Source organism: Enhydra lutris, unplaced genomic scaffold (assembly GCF_002288905.1).
Source record: "Enhydra lutris kenyoni isolate GAN:26980312 unplaced genomic scaffold, ASM228890v2 scaffoldscaffold1, whole genome shotgun sequence".
In the NCBI taxonomy this organism is placed as follows: Eukaryota; Metazoa; Chordata; class Mammalia; order Carnivora; family Mustelidae; genus Enhydra; species Enhydra lutris.
In genome coordinates, this window is record NW_019154085.1 from 74,757,105 (window position 1) to 74,778,005 (window position 20,901).

The 20,901-nt window shown below is 40.2% G+C and overlaps 1 protein-coding gene across 1 annotated transcript in view; it reads right to left on the reverse strand.

Moving 5' to 3' along the window:
* LOC111151669 (titin) overlaps positions 1-10,125 on the reverse strand; it is a 270,197-nt gene extending 260,072 nt beyond the window's left edge. Inside the window, 6 exon segments of the mRNA XM_022509842.1 lie at positions 2,435-2,679; positions 2,768-2,853; positions 3,346-3,633; positions 5,064-5,267; positions 7,398-7,501; positions 9,926-10,125. Coding sequence (XP_022365550.1) covers positions 2,435-2,679; positions 2,768-2,853; positions 3,346-3,633; positions 5,064-5,267; positions 7,398-7,488 — 914 coding nt within the window. The 5' untranslated portion in view covers positions 7,489-7,501; positions 9,926-10,125.
* Between the last annotated feature and the right edge of the window lie 10,776 nt (positions 10,126-20,901).

Consider the following 20,901-nt stretch of genomic DNA (forward strand, 5'->3'; position numbering starts at 1 on the left):
TGGTGTGCAAACTTGCAGCGAGCCTGGGACAGAACAGTTTATTTATTTGATAGCAAGACATGTTTTTAAAACTGAGGTTTTGGTTCAAGCCTTCTTTCACATTAGTGTTTGCCAGTACCTCTAATTTTTCCTTGTGGCCAATATAATAAAAACTGGAAAATCTCTAGCTTTTTTCATATATTTCTCAGACATTTGCATTGCCTCTTATGTGAAATGTTTGTCTTCTGTTCATTTTTTTCCCATGTGTGTTGCTTTTTTCCTTTAAAAATTAATTTGTGGATGCTTTTTAATACATTTGCTATTTCATAAATGTTGCAAACATTTCGCCCCTAGATCTACTGTTTGCACTTTGGTTCTTTGTGGGGTCTTATTAAGCATCAACGTATACAGTCTTGTACATTATGCAAGGTTTTGAGGCTTATACATTTCATACTGTAGCCATTGCATATTTGATTATAATACTTTCAAGGCAGAAACAAATATCTGGAGGAAGAGACATTTTTAAAATATTTTCACAAATGCACGGTTTAGTTTAGAAAGGACCTTATTTTTGCCATACATACATTTTTATTTTAATGTAGCTGAATTTCCAAATCTATTTTTAAAGCTCTCCCTCACAAATGTTTTCCTAAATAGCCTCATTTTTTTTTTTAGTTTTTATTTTATTTAGTTTTTATTCAGCTTTTTTAGTCAGGTTGAGATTTATTTTGTAAATGGTGTGAGGTAGAGGTTTAAATTTGTTTTCATCCAAAAGGAAAGCTAATCAGGCCAGCATTCTTTATCGAGGAAAATGTCCTTTATCCCACTGAACTGAGAGGTCACTTTGATTAAAATTGGAATGTACTGGATGGGGCACCTGGGTGGCTCAGTGGGTTAAAGCTTCTGCCTTCGGCTAGGGTCATGGTCCCGGGGTCCTGGGATTGAGCCCTGCATCGGGCTCTTTGCTCAGCGGGAAGCCTGCTTCCTCCCCTCTCTCTGCCTGCCTCTCTGCCTACTTGTGATCTCTGTCTGTCAAATAAATAAATAAAAATCTTTTAAAAAAATGGATTGTACTGGATACTTGATGTACTGATATTTCTAGACGCTCTGTTCTGCTTCTCTGATGTGTTTTCTATTCACTTACCAATACCACAGTGTTTTGATTTCAGTAACTTAAGGAAACTTGAATATTTTTTAGGTCAACTACCTGCTTATCATTCTCCCTTTAAAATTTTTCTTGGCAGGGAAAATCTCTCTACACTAAAACAATGATATAAATTGGTCAAGAAACATTTTCTTGTTTACTCCAAATTTTGGACATTTTTTTCAGTTCATCATATTAAAAACCTCAGCAGGTTAAGCCAAGTTCCAACGTGTCAAATTTGCTATGGATAATCCACCCTTGATCATAGAATTTCTGAGCCCTGATGAGACACACTCACTTTCTGAAATACCTCCGTCGTAACGAAGCTTAGAAGCCCATCTTATTTTCGATGGAAAATGACATAAGCAAATGCAGAATATTTAGAAGGTTTTACTTCTTATCAGAAAACAATTATACAAATTGTTCTTATGCTCCACCTACAAAATACCTTCAACTAATTATCTCATTGAATCCTCACAACACACCTTGAGAGCAATTTTATCGTGATTTTCTTTAGCGTACACATGATAATGACTAAGACTCTAAGTGAATTATTTAACCTCTTCAGCTCCACTCACCTATCTATAAAATTAGGAATGATAATTCCTAGAGGTTGCTGTGAATATTTAAGGAGATAATAATACACAGAATGCCAATCAAATGTCTGACAGAGAGAAAGGGGCTGATATATAGTAGTGATTATTTTATTGTCATTATTATTTCCCTAAGTCACACTGTTAGCAAATGATCAGGCTGAATGAACATAGGGCTTCCAACCCTAAATTCTGTGCTCCTTTTATTTCCCAGCTTTCTCTCGGCTTCTAAAGCAGAACTTTGTTAAATGGAATACAAATAGGAATTCAGAAGCAGAGTTTATAAAGTCGTCCAATATACCTAGAGACGGTGAAGATTCGTAAAAATCATTTTCAGGACCTTTCAGCTTACCTCCTTTACCACATGCTGCAGTTTTGATTGCTTCCCCCTACTTCTCTTCCTTCTTTCTCTTATTTCTCATCTTACTAGATGAAACCTAATTCAAAAATGCATAATGACTTGCTCTCCTTTAAAAGGCTTTACCTGGGACGCCTGGGTGGCTCAGTTGGTTAAGCAGCTGCCTTCAGCTCGGGTCATGATCCCGGTATCCTAGGATGAGTCCCACATCGGGCTCCTTGCTTGGCAGGGAGCCTGCTTCTCCCTCTGCCTCTGCCTGCCACTCTGTCTGCCTGTGCTCACTCTCGCTCCTCTCTCTCTGACAAATAAATAAATAAAATCTTAAAAACAAAAACAAAAAAAAACTTTAAAAGGCTTTACCTGACAGGAGACGGGGTTGGCGCCCGCACGTGTCTGACCGGGGACGGGGAGTGTCTTATCGGCGATGGGGACTGCTGGCGGGCCAGCTGTGCTTTGGCAGCAATGGCTGGTGGTGTGGGAGACCTCGACTTGGGCTTGGGAGGTATCCTAGGGGGTGCTTTATGTGGCAGCTGTTGCCCAGCGGCTCCATCCATGACCATCTCAACTGTTGCAACTGATCTGGCATCAAAGTGGGCTTCAAACTTCTGTAAAAGACGAAAACAAAGCCCGTGTTGAGGGGGAACATTGGCAACTTTTCTGAAAGGTCTGAAAACCAGCGGTATAGAAAAATACCTTTTCAATTTGGGTTTGTCTTGTTTCTGAAATCTGAGCAGTCGAAACAATTGTCTTTGTCTTTTTAGCGGGTACTACTTCTTCACCTGTGGGGAGGGAAAGACCGAAATTTAGGAGGAGGCACGGCGAACCATTTCTGAAGAGCCAATATTAATTCTGACTCCAAAGTCAATCGAATTTTCTAGTTGTCTCAATGGGGGAAAATGCAGGATGTTTTGGATTTTGCATTGGTATAAATTAGGTTTTAAAATAGAATATGTTCATTATTAGATAAGGATTTACTTAGAACCACTTTTTTTTAACCCACCATTGGTCAATAATTTGAAAACATAGATGACTTAATGGAAATAGTGTCCAGTTCCTAACGGCCTTACTAAGTGCAGAGCTCATCAGTGAGGCTGAGCTCCTGCCTGGAGTCTCAGAGACTTTTCTTTTCATGGGCCTTGAAAAGCCAGCTGCCTGTTTCAGCTCCCAGCATCCCCGAGGCCCCCAAGGGGAGGCAGGTGGTCCCCTGGCACTCCTGCGTCCTCCATCAGTAAGTATTCTCTCCTCCCGGTTGCTCTGCCTCTGCCACATACCTTGAACCAGCAATTCGGCAGTCGAAGTAGCTCTTCCAACGCTATTGGTTGCATTTACGGAATAGGTCCCGGAGTCTTCAGGGTATGCTTCTGCAATCAGTAAGCTGTAGAGGTCACCATCTTGTGAAATTTGAAAATCAAGGGAGCTCTGGATTTCCGCTCCATCCCGATAGAACTTCACCACAGGTGTAGGGATTCCGGTCACTCTCACTTGGAGTCGTACTTGGCTTCCTTGTCTCACGGTCATGCTCTGCAGTCGTTGAACAAAGTTGGGTGGCGCTGTCTCTGCTGTAGGGGGAAGCGAGGAAAATCAGGACTCCAGCCAGGGTGCTCCCAACAGGTTATTTTTAAACCCTCCCGGCTCTGTTTCCAAAAAGAGGTGATGACTCCCTGAACCAAACACCCTTGACTGTCCTTGAGCCCAGTTCATGCATAGGATAGCAAGAAAGGAGGCAGAAGATGGCAGAAGGTAATCCTGTCACCATATTTTATTTTTATTTGCTTTGTTTTGTTTAGGAGCTGTAAGACACCACTGTTTGTTTTTTGTTTTTTAAGAAAAAGCCTCGATATTGTAATGTTTTTAGAGACTCTTTTGGACACTTCCTCTCAGCCTCACATCTAGCACTATCTTAACCTGTTAAAGTAATTTTGTGTATTTCAGTAAATTGCATTGAAATGAATTCTGATGGTTGGTTTGATAAGGGGACCTGTGACTTACAAAATCACTCTTAATTTAATGTTAAAAACCCTAGATTGTCTCCAAATTGATGTATTCAAATAACCCAAATATTTACTTGCATTTAAACAGTAATCCAAATAGTGACATGATTTAATGTTAGTTATGTTACAGAAAGGGGATTTTTTTGGTCCATTATGTTGAAAGAAATTTTTTAGAAATGTGAAGAGAGAATGGGATCAATTTTGACATGTTTTTGAGTAATAAAATGTCACCCCTGTGCATTTTCCATTTCTGAATTTTCTGGATGTGTGTTAAAGTTCACACATGATGTTCCGTGATCCATTGATAACAGCCCTATACTTGAACAGTGTTGGTGGTATAGTGTATTGGCTAATCACATATAACATTATGTAGCTCATTATACAGATACTGTTTGTCATGTATAAAGTAGTGCAATGTTCTGTGGGTTAACATCTTACCAGGAAGTGAAGGACGGAGAGAAATGACAGAGGCTATAAAGACAGGTGGTAACTTTTCTGAGGAAACCGTGTTATGCATCTGCCTTTTTCTGTGTATGTCCATGGTGTAATAGTTTTAGATATGGAAAGTAAGAATTATTGACTTTATAGATAAAAGCAGTGTTTCTTGAGTGGGTGGTCTGTGGGGCACTTACATCCAGAATCTTCTAGAAGCTTATTAACATGTAAATTCCTGGTGATGTACCTGTTTCCTTAATAGACTTATAAACAAGGCTCCAAGCCTTTCCACTTGCTCAGAAACATGGTTTGTAATACACCCTTAACATACTTTTGAGTGTTTATTATGTGTACAGAGGAATTATTCTCAGCCACTTTTGTGCTGTATTTTGAGAGGAGAATTAAATTTTACACAGCAAACAACTCTGCTATCAATTCAGCCTCCAGCAGGCCCTTCTCTAGATCTACTTGTTCCTCAGTAGCTCTTCCTGAACCTCCTTCCCCAAGGGCTGGAGATGCCCTGGGGGGTGGGGCAGAGGCTAGGCAGATCCCCTCCAGCCCACCTGTCACGAGAAGCTCAGCAGTACTAGTCGCTTGTCCAGATCCATTGGTGGCTCTCAGGGAGTATCGTCCACTGTTGGCTTTAGTCACGGCGGGGATCGTCAGTCTAGCGCGGCCATCGCTAAAGGAGATCTGCACGCCGGGTAGAGTGGAAGTGGAAATTGCCTGGCCATCCCTAAACCAGCTCACCTCAGGAACTGGGAAACCTGGAGCACAAACACAATTCATCTTTAAGTTGGAATGGGGTCCTGCAACGTCCTCTACTCTGTCCTGCTATGTCCTGCTATGCCTTGTCCTAACCCCAGGGTCCACTTGCACACAATTAGGGAGGTCTGTGGGTTTGTGTAGAGGTCAGCACCTCCATTTAATAGGAGAGGAAGGAGGCCAAAAAAGGCTCAGTGGTTTTTCCAAGGTCCCTCAGCTAGCGGTGCACACAGAAGACTAGAATTTCTATCTCCTGCCCTCCTGTCCCAGGTTCTCCCTGATACGATTTAACAGACATCATTAAAATCACAAAGGGGATTTATAAAATCGTAGAGCCAAGGAAACTTTGAAATAAAAAGTGACTGTCGTCCTCCTCAAAAACAAGAGCAAAAGCAGCAAAGGATCTAAAAGGGCTGCCTAGTAAGCCCGAGAGAACAAACCCATTTGGGTCCCTCCTCTGTGGTCGCAGGGACGCTGTCTCCTTGAACTCTCCTGCCTTTCAAATGTGTAATCAGTCAAAGTGCAGAGAGAGAAGTGGGCTCTTGTAGAAGATGACACAAAGCCAAACCTAGTCTTACAGAACAACACGGATTCCAGGAGTTGCAGAAAGAAAAACCAGATTCTCTTTAGTTGCCATAAATTGTGGAGCTAAGAACTACATGTACATGGTTCAATATTTTAAGTATATTAAAATTCTGTACATTTGGAAGGCAGGAAGCAAATTCAGAGCAGTGTTTATTTTATATTAAAATGAGGAAGCGAAGAGAACCAAGAGAACATTTATTTTCTTGTCCTTACATTAACCAATCTCCCACCACGGCCAAGTGAGTAGTTTATTTGACTAATTCATGAATGTCAAATATTTTCAGTGGTGTTTTCTTAATAATTTATTAGCACATAGTGTGAAAGAACAAGCAGCTATGAAGAAGCAAGCTTGCACTACTTCGCAAATGGGCGTAATTCCCACTGAAGCCAATTGTGTTCTGCACAGTTCAAAAGTTACTGAGTATTACAAGATACATAAGCATATTATTGGAAAATCAGAGTCTATCACATGTGAGAAGAATGGAATTGGTCTCTATATATACATATAATTGATAATGAAGAATGATTGTATGATATTTGTGCAATGTAAATGTCTTATCCAGTTAGGAGTAAGATTGGCACATAAACTAGAAGACAAAAGGAGGAAGGAAGAGATCTTATTTTATATCTTTATTAGAAGTCAAAACATGAAAAAAAAGGGGGGGAGGGGACAGGGCTCCGTGGAGGTACAAACTTGATTTTTGATTAATCCACGCCATTTAATACGACCAGTTACAATACAACAGATGGAGACAATATTATTAAATAATTTGAGATTATTTACAATATAGTTTGTAGATTATCCTCATTTTCCAGAAGATAGTATGTCCTAGAAATCATGCATTTTTTTGGAACTTTAAACTGAGTTAGGAAGAAGAAGAAGAAGGCTGAAAACCCCAGAACTTTCTTTTAAATAAAATTCTAAGGTCAATGTTTATTTCTCTTTAATATATAGACCTCAGTGGCATATACTATTTTTTGTTGTCATTTCCAAAGATTGGAAAATCTTAATTCACTAGAATCCCTTAATACAGATCGAAAATACAAGAATAAGATCACTAGGAGTTAGGTCAACTCTGAAAGTTTTCAGCTTCTTAGGAAAGTCCACCACATTGTTATTTCCCACTCTTGGGCACCCAGAGAACCCCACCCCCCACCAGCCCGCCCACTCGCCTTGCCCCACAGCTCCGCTACCTGCCCCTACTGGGCTTGGGTTCCTGGCTTCCATTCTGGCTCTGCAGCTGAACCCAAATATAGAATGACCAAATTTGGTCATACTTAGCTGCTGGATTCTGACAGCAGTTTTAATCCAATGCTAATTATTTTGCTTCGTGGAATTATAAATATGAATAAAACATTTCCAAGCCATTATATTGTCAGATTTTGTCAGTACTCTGAAAGGTATACCCTTACGATGGCCCTTCCATCCAGCTGGACCAATTTTACAAAGTGAAAGCCAGGCTTAAACTTGGCGTCAAGTCCTACAGCTAAGTTCACACACGGTGGGAGGAGGCGAGGCGCAGGCAAGTGCACATGCGTGAGCTTACCACTAACGTGAGCCTCAAAGGTTGCGGTACTACCCTCCAGTACCACAACACTTTGTAACGGCTGCTTAAACGTCGGTGCTTGAGTTGTCATCTTTTCAGGCACTCTGAAAAGGAAAAGAAAGTAAGTTAGAAGGTCCCAGCTAAGGGCCACTCGAGCTACTCTGGAGACAATGGAGGCACACCTTTTCCAAACAGATTGCCCCTGAGATCATCTGTGGGCCCTAGAGGGATGGGTCGGCCTTCTCCTTCGTGGTTTCAATTTCAACACGGGACTCTGAATTGATTTGGGAGCTTAATAAAATCGCAAGACCAAAGAGAAGGGGTGGGGGGGGCGGGTAGCAGAGAGAAAGCAGAGCAAAGAATGCCCCCTCGTGGTCGAAGAGGGAAATTCCGTCTTACCAATGATAGGACACCTAAGTGACAGCAAGAGGAAAGCTGGAGCACGTGGGAGCAGAGAACAATAAAAGATGTGTGGAAAGAATAGAATGAATCTGTGCATCGGTTCAATGGTTGGGAGATAACTGTTAAAAAAATTTCCTTCCTCCCAATATTTTTCACTCACTCATTCACTCTATATTTTTAAGGTTGGCATTGATTTGGGTCTTACTAGTATCACTTTAAGTAACTAGTATTACTTTGAGTCCTTTAAGTAACCCAGTAATTACTTCAAGTAAACTAGTACTACTTTAAGATTAGTTTAAGTAATCTTACTAGTATTAAGTAATTACCTTAATTAAGTAATTACTAGTATTACTTTTAAAACTACTTAAAATAGTCACCAAAACTAAAAATTTGAGCTTTTCAATTTCTTTCCTTACTTGGAAAGTTCTGGCAAGTCTTACTGACTATGCAGACCTTTTATAGACAGGACACAGTGCTTTCTATTTCTAATATTTCTTCATATTATACTTGCTCAATAAATGGTGCTACTGCTCAAGTCAGTAGTCAAGGAAATTTAAACTTCCGTGAGTAGGCTAACTTTAATTACAGAGCTGAAAGAAAACTACTGACTTGAGTACTTAGTGAGGAACAAGGTCCAAACCTGACAAAGAGAACACTGCTGTGAAATGTAAAAGAAGTTAAAAGTCTCGTACTTTTTCAATACAAATATTCCAAATCAAAGAAAGGAATATGAAATTTGCAGTTCAGTCCTTTTAAGTGGAAGAAAGTACTTTGTCCATCAGTTCCAGAGAGATGATGTGAAGAATTTTCTGATGCACAAATGCCTTATTATTCAATGCAAGTACTCCACTATTCTGATATAAAAAGCAGATTCTCAATTGTCTGTTACTTCATTACCGCTTTTCACAAAATTCTGTTCACTGAAAATTTATGGAATGGTAATTTTTCTAGTGACAATTCTGTACCTTATTTTAAGTTTTTACTTCATTGCAAAGAAAGGGAAACCAGGATTCCAACACAATAAAATGTATATTTGGAAAACTCAAATAATATCTAAAAGTTTTTGTGAATCTTTTGTCAAGAACTCCATGTAGCAAGTTACACGTAGGACAAATAACTTTTTAGAAGATGCACTACAACCTAGTGCATCTTCTAAAAATAGCCATACTCTTTTACACCATTTATGTATTATATACCAATGCATTTACAGGCATTTATGATGAGTCACCTAAGTCCAGGAAGATGGGAAGTCAAAGGGCATTTCGATATTAAAAGTTTCTAAAATATTATTTCTTGCCCTTAAGACCAACATTTAGCTCATATCATATCTTTTGATTATGAGGTAAAATACATGAGATACTGAGTATTTTATAAAACAATTATAATAGAGCTTTTCTCCCAAATGTCTAAATATGTCACAATTAACCTGTCTAAATTGGTCATTTATTCCTATCAGATAGGTCAGCTTAATGGCTTTAGCTCTTGCTCTTGAAAGGCCTTTGTGTAATTAGGGCTGAAGGTATGCCTCTGAAATGTCATGTTCCCAAAATAAACTCTCCACTGTTGACTGACAGCAGGCAAGTGTTCTGTCACCATCCCGCAGCTGATCCCTCTGCAGTTGATTCCCTTAAAAAGTCATCAGGGTGTAGCTGATACCACATGCATTTTATCAGAGCTATTCCTGGTGCGTCTCACTTTTTCACTGAGTAACATAACCTTGAACATTCTCAGCAGACACAAAGAGTCTACAACAGAAGCACACATTTCTCTCGCCATTTCCGACCTCAGCTTCGACACTTTGAAGGACACGCGGGGGATTCACACCACTGGAATCACTAACCCCGGCTGACAGGCCAAAGCCTGGAGCTTTTTAAAGAAACCTGAATGAGCAGATTTAAATAACGGGCCGGTAACAGCAACAAATGGTTAGACAAACACCCCCATGCGGGCACGTCGCACACGCTGGAAGGACAAGTTCTAGCTGGGACGTAGAAACCACTAAGGAAGGGGCTCCACTGTTTAAAAAAAAAAAAGAAAGAAAGAAAGAAAGAAAAGAAAGAAAGAAAGAAAGAAAGAAAGAAAGAAAGAAAGAAAGAAAGAAAGAAAGAAAGAAAGATGTCGCTCACCTGATTGCTCACGAGTGCCCAAAAAGGGTGGGACAAAGCCCCAGGTTGCTTCCGAAACGACGTCCTATCTGGAGCTGGTGTTTTCGACCATCTCCGACATGAATCGGTGAGCCTCTAGCCTTAAAAACAAAACTACACAGTCGAGACTGTGTAGTTTTGCTTTTCTATGCAATCCCTACACCCGAGGCGAGGCTGGGAATGCACGACTGCTGGAGAGCCAGGGCTGGGCTCGGCCTTTTTATTCCGCAGATCTGCTGACAGCCTCGCATCCCCGGGCGGCGCCCACGCTGATTGGCCGTCACGGGGAGGCCTGACCGGAGACGGATCTCCCCGGTGGGGTCACACGCCACCTGTTCTTCCCATTGGCAGGGCTAAATTTAGTTCCTCCGAAGAGGCTTTACCAGAGAAATAAAACCGTACTTAAAGAATAACTGTATTGAGGCTCAGAGAAGAGCATTTGCTGCCCGTCGTTAGCACCTGCGGACACCGATCTGAGGAGGCTATGCGACGGTAGAAGGTGTTTGCGGACGGTTATATAAAATAACCTTTCACCTGCGGGTGCTCCTGCCCCGGCACTTGGGTCCCAGTCCTCTGCCCTTCCCCCATACAACCGACCAAATGCACCTGTCAATCATGACAGAGGAGGACGTTTATCTCAGGCATAAGACTTCACCTCCTTTGAAGAATGAGTGCCTCTAAACTTCAGCATGGAGAGAGCTCGTTTATACTACCTACATTCTCCAGAATCCACTTGTACTTTAGGGAGAATTAAGGCAATGTTAATAAGCTCAGTGTTTCTACAGCCCTGCAAGAAATAATGGTGAAAGACAAAATCTGAACTCTACTTAGAGTTAGTCTATACGGTATAATGATTTCACTTTTTTTCAGATTTCATTTCTTTCTGGCATTCATATTGACAAATGTGCATGCACCATTTCTTAACAAGTGGCCGACTGTTAGGTTTAAATCATCCATAGGGTTCTTTTTCCAGACACACGAAGGCTGCTTTACTTATCTCTGGAGTTCGCTGTTACTAATGGGAAGTGGTTAGGAGATGATATAGTTGCTATTTTAGGACTGAATTTAATTTCAAGCAAGAGATATTTCAAATACAAAAGAGCATACCAAAAGATCTTTCTAATGGTTCAGCCGAGAGATTTGTGAGACTTCACTAAGAGGGAAGAAAATTGTCTTGGTGATATGGGGATGAGACTTTTCTTAATAAAAGGGACTAAAATTTTAAAACTTAAGTTCAATTTATTTGTATCTATAATAAAAATGTTCTGGATTGTAGAAGAACTTGGCTGGGCATCAGACTGTTTCGCTTCTTGAAGATCTCATATTTTATTTATGTAGTGATTAATTTGCTAACATTGAACGGAGCAAAGCTATACGGGACAACTGAAGTAGCACAACACAGACAAGATGACACCGTGTCTTTACTTAAAACATCGTCTCCTTTACTTTAGGGGTGGTATCTGTATTGGTGGCATCATTTTTCCCTCTGTTGACTCTATCTTCTGTGATCCTGTTGGATTGATTTATTCAGAAACAACTAGTTTCGTGTCAGATGTCTAAAAAATATTTCCATTTAGAGACGCCTATTACAGGCAAGCTGCCAGGCATAAGGCAAAGTAAGACTGAAATGTGTGGTCTTTCTATTTTTGGTCTTCACCAATTGGTTATCTATTTAAAATGTGTGGATGTGTGTGTATGTACATGCATGTGTGTGTGTTTGTGGATGTGTGTGGTGTATAGTGTGTGCATGTATGTGTATTTTTGGATTCATTTGACTTAATGTGAAGTATGTTAATGTCTTGTTACATTTGTTGGAACCAAAGTCAAAGTACTTTTTTTTTTTATTAACATATAATGTATTATTTGTTTCAGAGGCACTGGTCTGTGATTCATCAGTCTTACACAATTCACAGCACTCATCATAGCACATACCCTCCCCAGTGTCCATCCTCCAACCACACAAAGTACTTTATTTCTTATGAGTGGGTAGAAACTTGAAGCTTGTGTCTTCTAGTCCAAGCTGGTACAACACAGGAAGCTCAAGAGCCAGGAAGATGGACCACAGATTATAAACATGAGGTCAAAGGTCTGCCTCCAAAACTGCTTGTCTTTTCATTGTTCTTGAACATTTCCAGACTTTGCAGTATTATCAAGATCCTCGCCTCTTTTTAAAAAAAGATTTTATTTATTTATTTTTGTGTGTGTGAGAGAGCACAGGCAGCCGGCAGAGGCAGAGGGAGAAGCAGCCTCCCTGCTGAACAGAGAACTTGATGTGGAACTCAATCCTAGGACCCCAGGATCATGACCAGAGCCAAAGGTAGACGCTTAACTGACTAAGCCACCCAGGCAGCCAGATCCTTGCCTTTTGACATTTACATCCTTATATGATGGTCAGAGTTAAGAAAGACAGGAAACAAGAAGAAGGAAAAAAGGAAGGAAGAAATAAGGAAAGAACTAGTTAGTAAATAACACACTGGAAAGAAGCTATATTATTGGGTTAGTGAACAGTAGTGGACAGCACATGATATTGTGGTAAGCATTAGTTTTAAAATTAAGTATGCCATAGTTGGAATATAGTAAGCTAGTGCAGTGGAAACCAAATACTACTCAGATTTGGGGAGTTTGCTGATGCAGTAAGATCTTAATTTACCACCCTAACAGTGGGGCAGAGTCCCATAGATAATCCAAAACAGCTGATAATTCAAATATAATGCCTACTTAGCTTTGGAATGCATGGTGCGACTGTTTTTGAACATCAATCAAGGCAATTCGATAAACATCTATTAAGCGTATGCTCAGTACTGAATAGTGTGCTAAATTATAATTCTAAATTCTGTCATCACTTAGTGACTCAACAAATATCCCCTGAGTGGTGACTCTGTGTGAGGCATTTTGCTAGATGATGACCAGACAGCTGTGACCAAGAAGAGAGTTGTGGTTCCTGCCCTCCCGGGGATTGCCGTCTAAGAACTTCTAATAAATTCTCAGTATCTATGACTGAGACCTAGACTAGGATATGAATCAACTTGGTTAGTCATTCCATCTACACAGTTGTTGGTGGTGGCAGACTTTATTTTGTTCTATTTTATTTAAAGGTTTTATTTCTTTGAGAGAGAGAGAGAGAGACAGAGAGAGAGGCAGGGGGAGGGGCAAAAGGAGAGGGAGACAGAATCCCAAGCAGACTCCACGCTGAGCAGGGCTCAATCTCAGGACACTGAGACCATGACCTGAGCTGAAACAAGAGTCAGAGGCTCAACCAACTGATCCGCCAGGTGCCCCGGTGGCAGACATCATTTATATTACCTAGAACCCTTTACCAAAGGAAGGACTTACTGCGGATTGAGAAATGGGTACAGGTTGTTTTGGTTTTTTTTTAAGATTTTATTTATTTATTTAAGAGAGAGAGAGAGCACAAGAGGGAGAAGCAGACTCTCCACTGGGCAGGGAGCCTGATTCAGGACTCAGTCCCAGGACTACAGGATCATGACTGAACCAAAGGCAGTCACTTATCCAACTGAGCCACCCAGGCCTCCAGAAATGAGTACAGTTTTTAAAGCTAGTGTCAAAGTCCTTTCTGAAAGAAAAGAGTAAAATTAATGTATTTATAATTCATTAAAGATTTTTTTGTGTGATCTCTGTTAAATACTGTTCAGACACTGGGGTTACAGCAACGTGCACAGCAGACAAGAATCTCTGCCCTCAAGGAGTTTGCATTTGAGTAAGAGCAATAGGATCAGTAATATTTTATCTATAAACTCTACAGATTTATCTGTAATCTCGGAACACTGCATCAAAAACTATTGATGTACTATATGGTGGCTAATATAACACAATAAAAAATAAAAGAATTATAAACAAATAAAAAAAAAAGAAAAAGAACACATGTTTATCAAATGCCTACAAAAGAAGACATGTCAACTAATCAACTACATTTGTGATGGGTATATTTTAATATATACCAAGATCCAGCTTGGGTCATGGGTAGGCTTGATATACTAGGGGGTGGGTCCTCCAAAAGTAAAAGGGCCTGTGTGAGACAAAAATCTAAAAATGAAGGCAGCTCTATTGTATCAAAAATCAAAGGTAAGCTTTGAAATATTGGAAAGACCCTTTGAGCCTTAAGTGATGACCTATGTTCATATGGAATTCTAAAGATTTTGTGTGTCTGTTGGAGAAATTTAGCCTCTTTACTTCTGTGTTTTACCCCATCTATTTCAAATACCCCTACTCCATTTCCACCCTTAATTACAAATATAGAATATAGTGCTGGATATTCTCTGGTTGCCCTTCTACATATTACTTACCCCTATTCTCCTGTGCCCCTAAGAGGCTGCGCCCTAGAGGGGTCCTCCCTTGCCTCTGGCTTCTAGAAGGCACTGGGATGATAGCAGCCAACAGGAAACGCTGGCAGGAGGGAGTTTAGGATATTCATTCCCTAGGATCTCTCCTCATCTGGCTGTAGTTTGGCCATGACCTTCATTTGCCATGGCCATTCGTTCTCCCATCAGGGACCCCTTTCCCCTTTCCTACAGGTACTTTCTTTGAGTTCCAGTAACTTCTCCTTTCCCAAGTTTCTAACTAGGGCTTTGTACTGTTGCTATTCCCAAAGCTCTTTGCCATCCCTGTTAATGTCCGTAAACCTGCCCACACATTGTGATAGGCCTTCACTAAACCCTCTGCAATTATGCTATTGGGTTGTATGTGTTTCCTGCCCTATGACCTGCCCTTGTATGGAGACAATAATGAAAACTTCTCTCCTTCTTAAGGTAAATGAACTGAAGCATTTTTCTTCATTGCTAGATAATTTTCTCAATTCCCAACAGTCTTCTTCCTTATCCCTTTTTCCCTCCAGGCAGCTTATATTTTTAACATTAAATTTGGATTTCCATTCTTTTCCCTCTCCCTTCCTCATTTCTTCTTTCCCTCCTTTCTTTCCTTCTCAAGTGATTTTCAAGGGTCTTCCATGTACCAAGAACTATGGGGCATACAGTAAATGTAATGTCTTTCACTTAGATATTAGTTGGAAAGACAAGAGAGCTATGTAACAATGCAAGGAGACACAAGGAAAGGAAAAGGTCAAAATGGTTGCTAGAGACACTGAAGTGCTCAGAAACACAGCGACGGAGGAGGGAAGTACAGGGTGTGACAAAAGCAGGACTTCTCATGGAGAGGGTAACTTGGGCCGGTGTTTTTATTTCAAAAGAATTGAAGTATTGCAGCAAAACCGCATAAATAGATAAAAGAGAAATGGAAATAAAGAATACCTTTCAGAGCAAAGAGGAGCAAAGTAGAAAACTAAAACCATGTGAAAGAACAACATAAATTCACAAACCAAGATGCCACTATATTTGCTGTGGGTGATCATCAGGTAGGAAGGGGAATTTTCTGGAAGTTAATTAAAAACAAAAGCATAATTCTCAATAAAGAGAAGGAAGCATACCAATTTCTTGAGGAAGTGCAATTTTTCTGACACTGAATTTTAAAGATAAACCATGTACAACTTTCCAAGAGGGGACATTGAATGATATATAGAACGTAAGTGTTTAACAATATATTTAGAGCAGCTGTAATCAACTAATTTATATATTGATATTTTTGGTGAAAGCTTTTAGAACAAAGTCCAGGGCATACCACTAAAATATAATTCACTAAATGCGGCTGGATGAGGAACTAAGGAAATATATTCCAGGTTTTAAAAAATAAGAATGGGAGTGGGGCTCCAGCCCCTGACTCATGGGTAGAATTTCTAACATGCCAAAGATCTTGGGTAACTAACTCTCACCTCTCTCAGTTGTTCCTCTGATAGGAATTGAAACTGGAAGCCAAGAGGCCTCTGGCTAGGATCTTGGTGTTGTGTGTGGTTGACAGACAAATGATTAAAGTTATCTTTTAGGGGTGTTTAACAAAGATCACATTCCCTGTTGTGATGTAAATATTTCCACATTTTCTCACTGGCATCAACAATCACTACTTTACACTTATCAAGTAATTTATATTTCTGTAAATAAATCTACATCCAGTTTGATAATTATGGTCTTGGAGTGTAGAATATGCATTTAGAATGGTTTTTAGAGACGTCAAGTGATCTCCTCTTTGTAAATGTGTGTGGGAGGCAAGCAGACACCATTGGGAAGGTCATCATGCAAAGCAAATGCATCTTTCCCAGGGTCAGACCCTGCTGCTCCATCAGATGGCTAAAGGCACTTGCTATATGTTTTACAGGAGTCTGTGACACAGCTTGGCTTTGAAAATGAAGCCATGTCATGGGTCAGTGTTAGAACCTGCTGAGTCAAGATAACTGCTCTTAATTTGGGGGAAAAGTGAATTTGAATCATGAATATAATTCAGGCTGTGTACCAGAGTGTCACCTGCTACTAAGGGAGCCTATAGCGGATGAGAGACACATTAATGTTTGGCTTTAGTTCTCTACTTGTGTTATATACCATTATATTACATGAAAAAAAAAAAAAAAACTTGTCCTAGGAATTTGTAATAGAAAATATTCACTGAAAACAACTTGTATGTCTGCCAGTGGGGAGTATTTATACCGATAATAATAGACCATTTTGTAACTCTTGAAAAACAAGAATAATGGTAGAAGGGAACTTGCCTTACCAGAAATTACAACATACTATAAAACTACAGAAACCAAACTGCAAGATATTGACACAGTAATATAAAAGTAAATTATTAAATAGAGTGTCCAGAAATAGATCTAAGCAAATCTGAGGAATTAATCTATGATGGTTTTGTTCATAATGGTGCTGACATTACTGGATATTTATTTAGAAGAAAGCACCTCACACCATGTAAAATAAATCTCAAATGGATTAAATATTAAAAGTAAAAAGAACACAATAAAACACAGTAACAGGTTATAGGAAAATATCTGTGGAACTTCATAGGTTGGAGAGATTATCTGAAGCAACCCTAGAAACTCAGATGCCTTAAGGAAAAGACTAACCACTGCACCAGGTAAATAATTTTGTATGACACTATCTACCCTAGTCAGATTCCAAAGATTGAGGGAATATTTGCATGTATATGTCAGTGAAGGGCTGAGTGCCTCAAAACACAGAGATATAAGTATAAAAATGTTTTTTTAGCACTGTTTGAAGTGGGAAAATTTTGGAAATAATTTAAATGTCAGTCAACAGGGAATGACTGAATGATTTATGGTATAACCATGGTATGACTACAATCCACCAGTTAAAGATGAGTTAGACCAACATATTACCCCAGAAAGATGGCCATGGCAGTAGGTGAAAACCAAGTTGCAGAATGATAAACAATGCGTATCATTCCAGATCATAGCAATCAGTCACAGTCAACTGACTTGTTTGTCGTTGTTTGTTCTACTATTTTCTTGATTATTGCCTGATTCTCCCGCTGGGCTGTAAATTCTATAAATGTCTTAAGCAACAAAATCTGTTTAGTTGGCCTTTAAATCCCTGACTCTTGGTACAGTGCTGTACCAGACAGAAGATGACTTACACTATTCCATTTATACATTTAACCTCCCCTTTCTGAAACTTCTGCCCCTTACCTCTTAAATATATCATGGTCTTTCTTAAAAGCCCAAAATAATAAAAGATACAACTTTCTCATGAGTCAGCACTGCCCTCTGGGTGCCATTCCATCTCTTTTCTTCTAATAACCACTCCAACTATGATAGCAATCTGCATTAATTAAAGGTCTGTCCCTATTATATGCCAACCACCATAGCTGCCACACCATATGTGTTTTCTCATTTAATTTACAGCTGAGGGGCACCTGGGCACATTGGTTAAGCCTCTGCCTTCAGCTCAGGTCATGGTCCCAGAGTCCTGGGATTGAGCCCTGCATCAAGCTCCTTGCTCAGCGGTGAGTCTGCTTCTCCCTCTCCCTTCTGCCTCTCCCCCTGCTTGTGCTCTCTCTCTTTCTCTGTCAAATAAATAAATAAAATCTTTAAAAAATTATAACTGAGCTTATTGCCACATTTATTGCTTCATTTCCTACTCATTTCATTCCCTAATTTAGCTTTTCTCCTCATTCCTCTCATGCCACTCGCATTAAGTTTTCCAATGTCTTTCGTATCTATAAACCCAATGGGCATTTTTTTCCCACTTTTTTGCAGCATTTTTGTTTGTCACTTGTTACTAATTCTTGACGCATCCCCAGCAGGTTGAAATGGGACCTTTAAAAATAGAGTATTTTTTAATAATGCATAATAATATATGATATACTAGAGAACTTCAAAATGTAATTTACTAAAGGAAAACTATATAGAATGTTTGAAAAGTCAGTAAGTTCAGAGCACAGAACTTGAACTACACCTTAGACTGTGTCTTCCTTTGGGTTCAGATTCTTTAATAAAACATTTTATTTATGAACAACACTTAGATTTTCCTGCATTCCATCACTGCACCACCGACACCTACTAACTTTTACAATTCCTCTTCTAACACTTTTCTCTAAACTTGAATCCCATGAGACCAAGGCCTCTGGAGATACCCTCTTCATATATTCCTGGCTCATTCGTGAGCAATCCCTCTTCCTGCCTCTTTCCTTGTGTTAGCTCATCTACCTTCAAGGCTTCAACTACATCTTAACGACTTCAAAACGGTATCTCTGACCCTCTCAATTCCCGTGAACTCCGGGTTCACTTTTCACTGTCTACTTGGTATCTCCAAGAGAATCCTAAACTCAAAATACCTAGATTGAATTCGTTATAAATCAGTTCCTCTTTTTGATTTTTCTGAGTTAGTAATGTCACAATCTATCCCATCACCCAACTTAGAGCATGGGGAGTTGTTTTTCCCTCTCCTTCATGTCTGCTTCTGAGATGTCAATAAATGGTTTTAATTCTGCCACCTAAATATATCCCAAATCTTTGCAATTCTGTTACCCACAGCCATCCTCAGATCTTTATTTCTCACTTGTGCTATTGGATTTAGTTCTTAACTGTCCTTGGCTACCTCCAATCTAAATGCCGCACCAAAATCCAAATAAGCATTCCACAATACAAGTTTCATACTACTTCTCTGATTTAAATCTTCAGCAACTCTTGGGAACTCTACACTTGAGATACTAACAATCCATTTTCCTCCACTTCTGACGTTCCGCCCCCCCCCCCTTTGACTTTGCCCAGCTCATGGTCAGGTGCAACATTGCCGACAACTATGCTTGACAAGCGGGAAGTGCTTGTTATGGGCTGAATTATGTCTCCCTCCCCCTTTTGCAGTTCATATGCTGAAATCCTAACTGCAAGTACCTCAGACTGTAACTGTATTTGGAGGTAGAGACTTTAAAGAGGTAATTCGGTTAAGATGAGGTTATTAAGGTGGGCCCTGATCCAATATGACTGCTGTCTTTACAAGAAGAAGAAATTAGGATATAGACATACACAGAAGAAAGACCAGGTGAAGACACGGGAAGAAGAGGGTGATATACAAGCCAAAGAGTGAAGCCTCAGATGAAACCAACCCAGCTGACACCTTGATCTTGAATTTATAGCCTGCAAGACTGTGAGAAAATAAACTGCTGCTGTTTAAGCCCCCCAGTCTGTGGGACTTCATTAGAGCAACCCTCACAAACTTATACAGTGCTCAACGAAATATTTCTGGAAGAAACGAACAACTCTACCAGAGAAAATGATCAAGGACTCTTTGGTGACTGCCTTCCTCTGAAGCTCGCTTTAAGGAAATGAGTGTGCAGCCTGGACCAGGTGGGCCTTTCCAGCTGCCCATTACGTTACCTCAGTAGCAAAAGACAGCCCGGCTTTTGGCTCTCAATTGGCATCTAGGTGTTAAACGTATACTCTCCTATTTAAAAAGCTAAAGCATTAACAGTAAAGTTCTATCGTTAGCAAATTCTTTTCACCTTTAGAGTGAGGAAACATTTACCACCTGCATGTGTGGTCGTAGATTGTGGTATGGGCTGGGAATGCTTACGGAGGCCCAGAGGGGGAAACAGTCTTATTCACCCTGCAGAATCTACACTCAGTAGAGGTTAGCAAAGTAACAAGTAGAAGGCCTAATGTGGGCTTGAAAACCCTCTAAGCTTTGAGAAAATAAAAAGCAGGCCCTACATCCAGAAACCGGCAGGCACTCACAGCTGGGTCTTGGGTCTTTCTATTGAACATAAACAACTTCACGGAACAGCAACATAAAAGAGGTGACTCAGGAGCCGTGATGGATGGAGACAGGGACAAAACTGCCCTATCACGTCGTCTGAGCACACACATGAAGATTGTCCAAGCCACAGAAATGATTCAGCCATCCCCTCCCCTGGCTCAGGAGAGTGACTTCTGGCCAGTTTATCACTTTTACCTCTATCCAGTCCTCCTGTTCTAGAGATAAAATGTAGTTAAGATACTGAAACACAGATTCACCCCTAACTCCAATGCACAACAATGCACTAGACATTCTCCAACGTCACCTAAAGCAAAGCCAAAGTCCGATCGTAGTTATCTCTAACCCCCTGTTACCGAGGTGCCCCATGGTTCCCTTTGTTGCAACAAGGAAAGCCCCAGCATGTTTAACCATGGATATGTTCCTGGCAGCCTGTGGCTGGGGGCCATTGATGTTTTAAGTCTATAGATAGCGATATATGCATGCATGTGCGTGTTCACAACATAAAGCCTGGAAATGTAAATGACATAACATGAATAGTTCTTGTCTCTGGGGGGCATAGGCTACAGGCTAATTTGATTTTCTTATTTTTGGCTTATCTGTATACACTCTGAGTTTTCACAATGAAGATTATTGCTATGTCTAATAAGAAAAAAGCTATATGAGCGTAGAATGGAAAGAAGACTATTTTAACAAGTCACGAACATCTTGTTCAGAAATGGAGTGCAGGGTGCCTGGGTGGCTCAGTGGGTTAAGCCTCTGCCTTCGGCTCAGGTCATGATCCCAGGGTCCTGGGATCGAGTCCCGCATCAGGCTCTCTGCTCAGCAGGGAACCTGCTTCCTCCT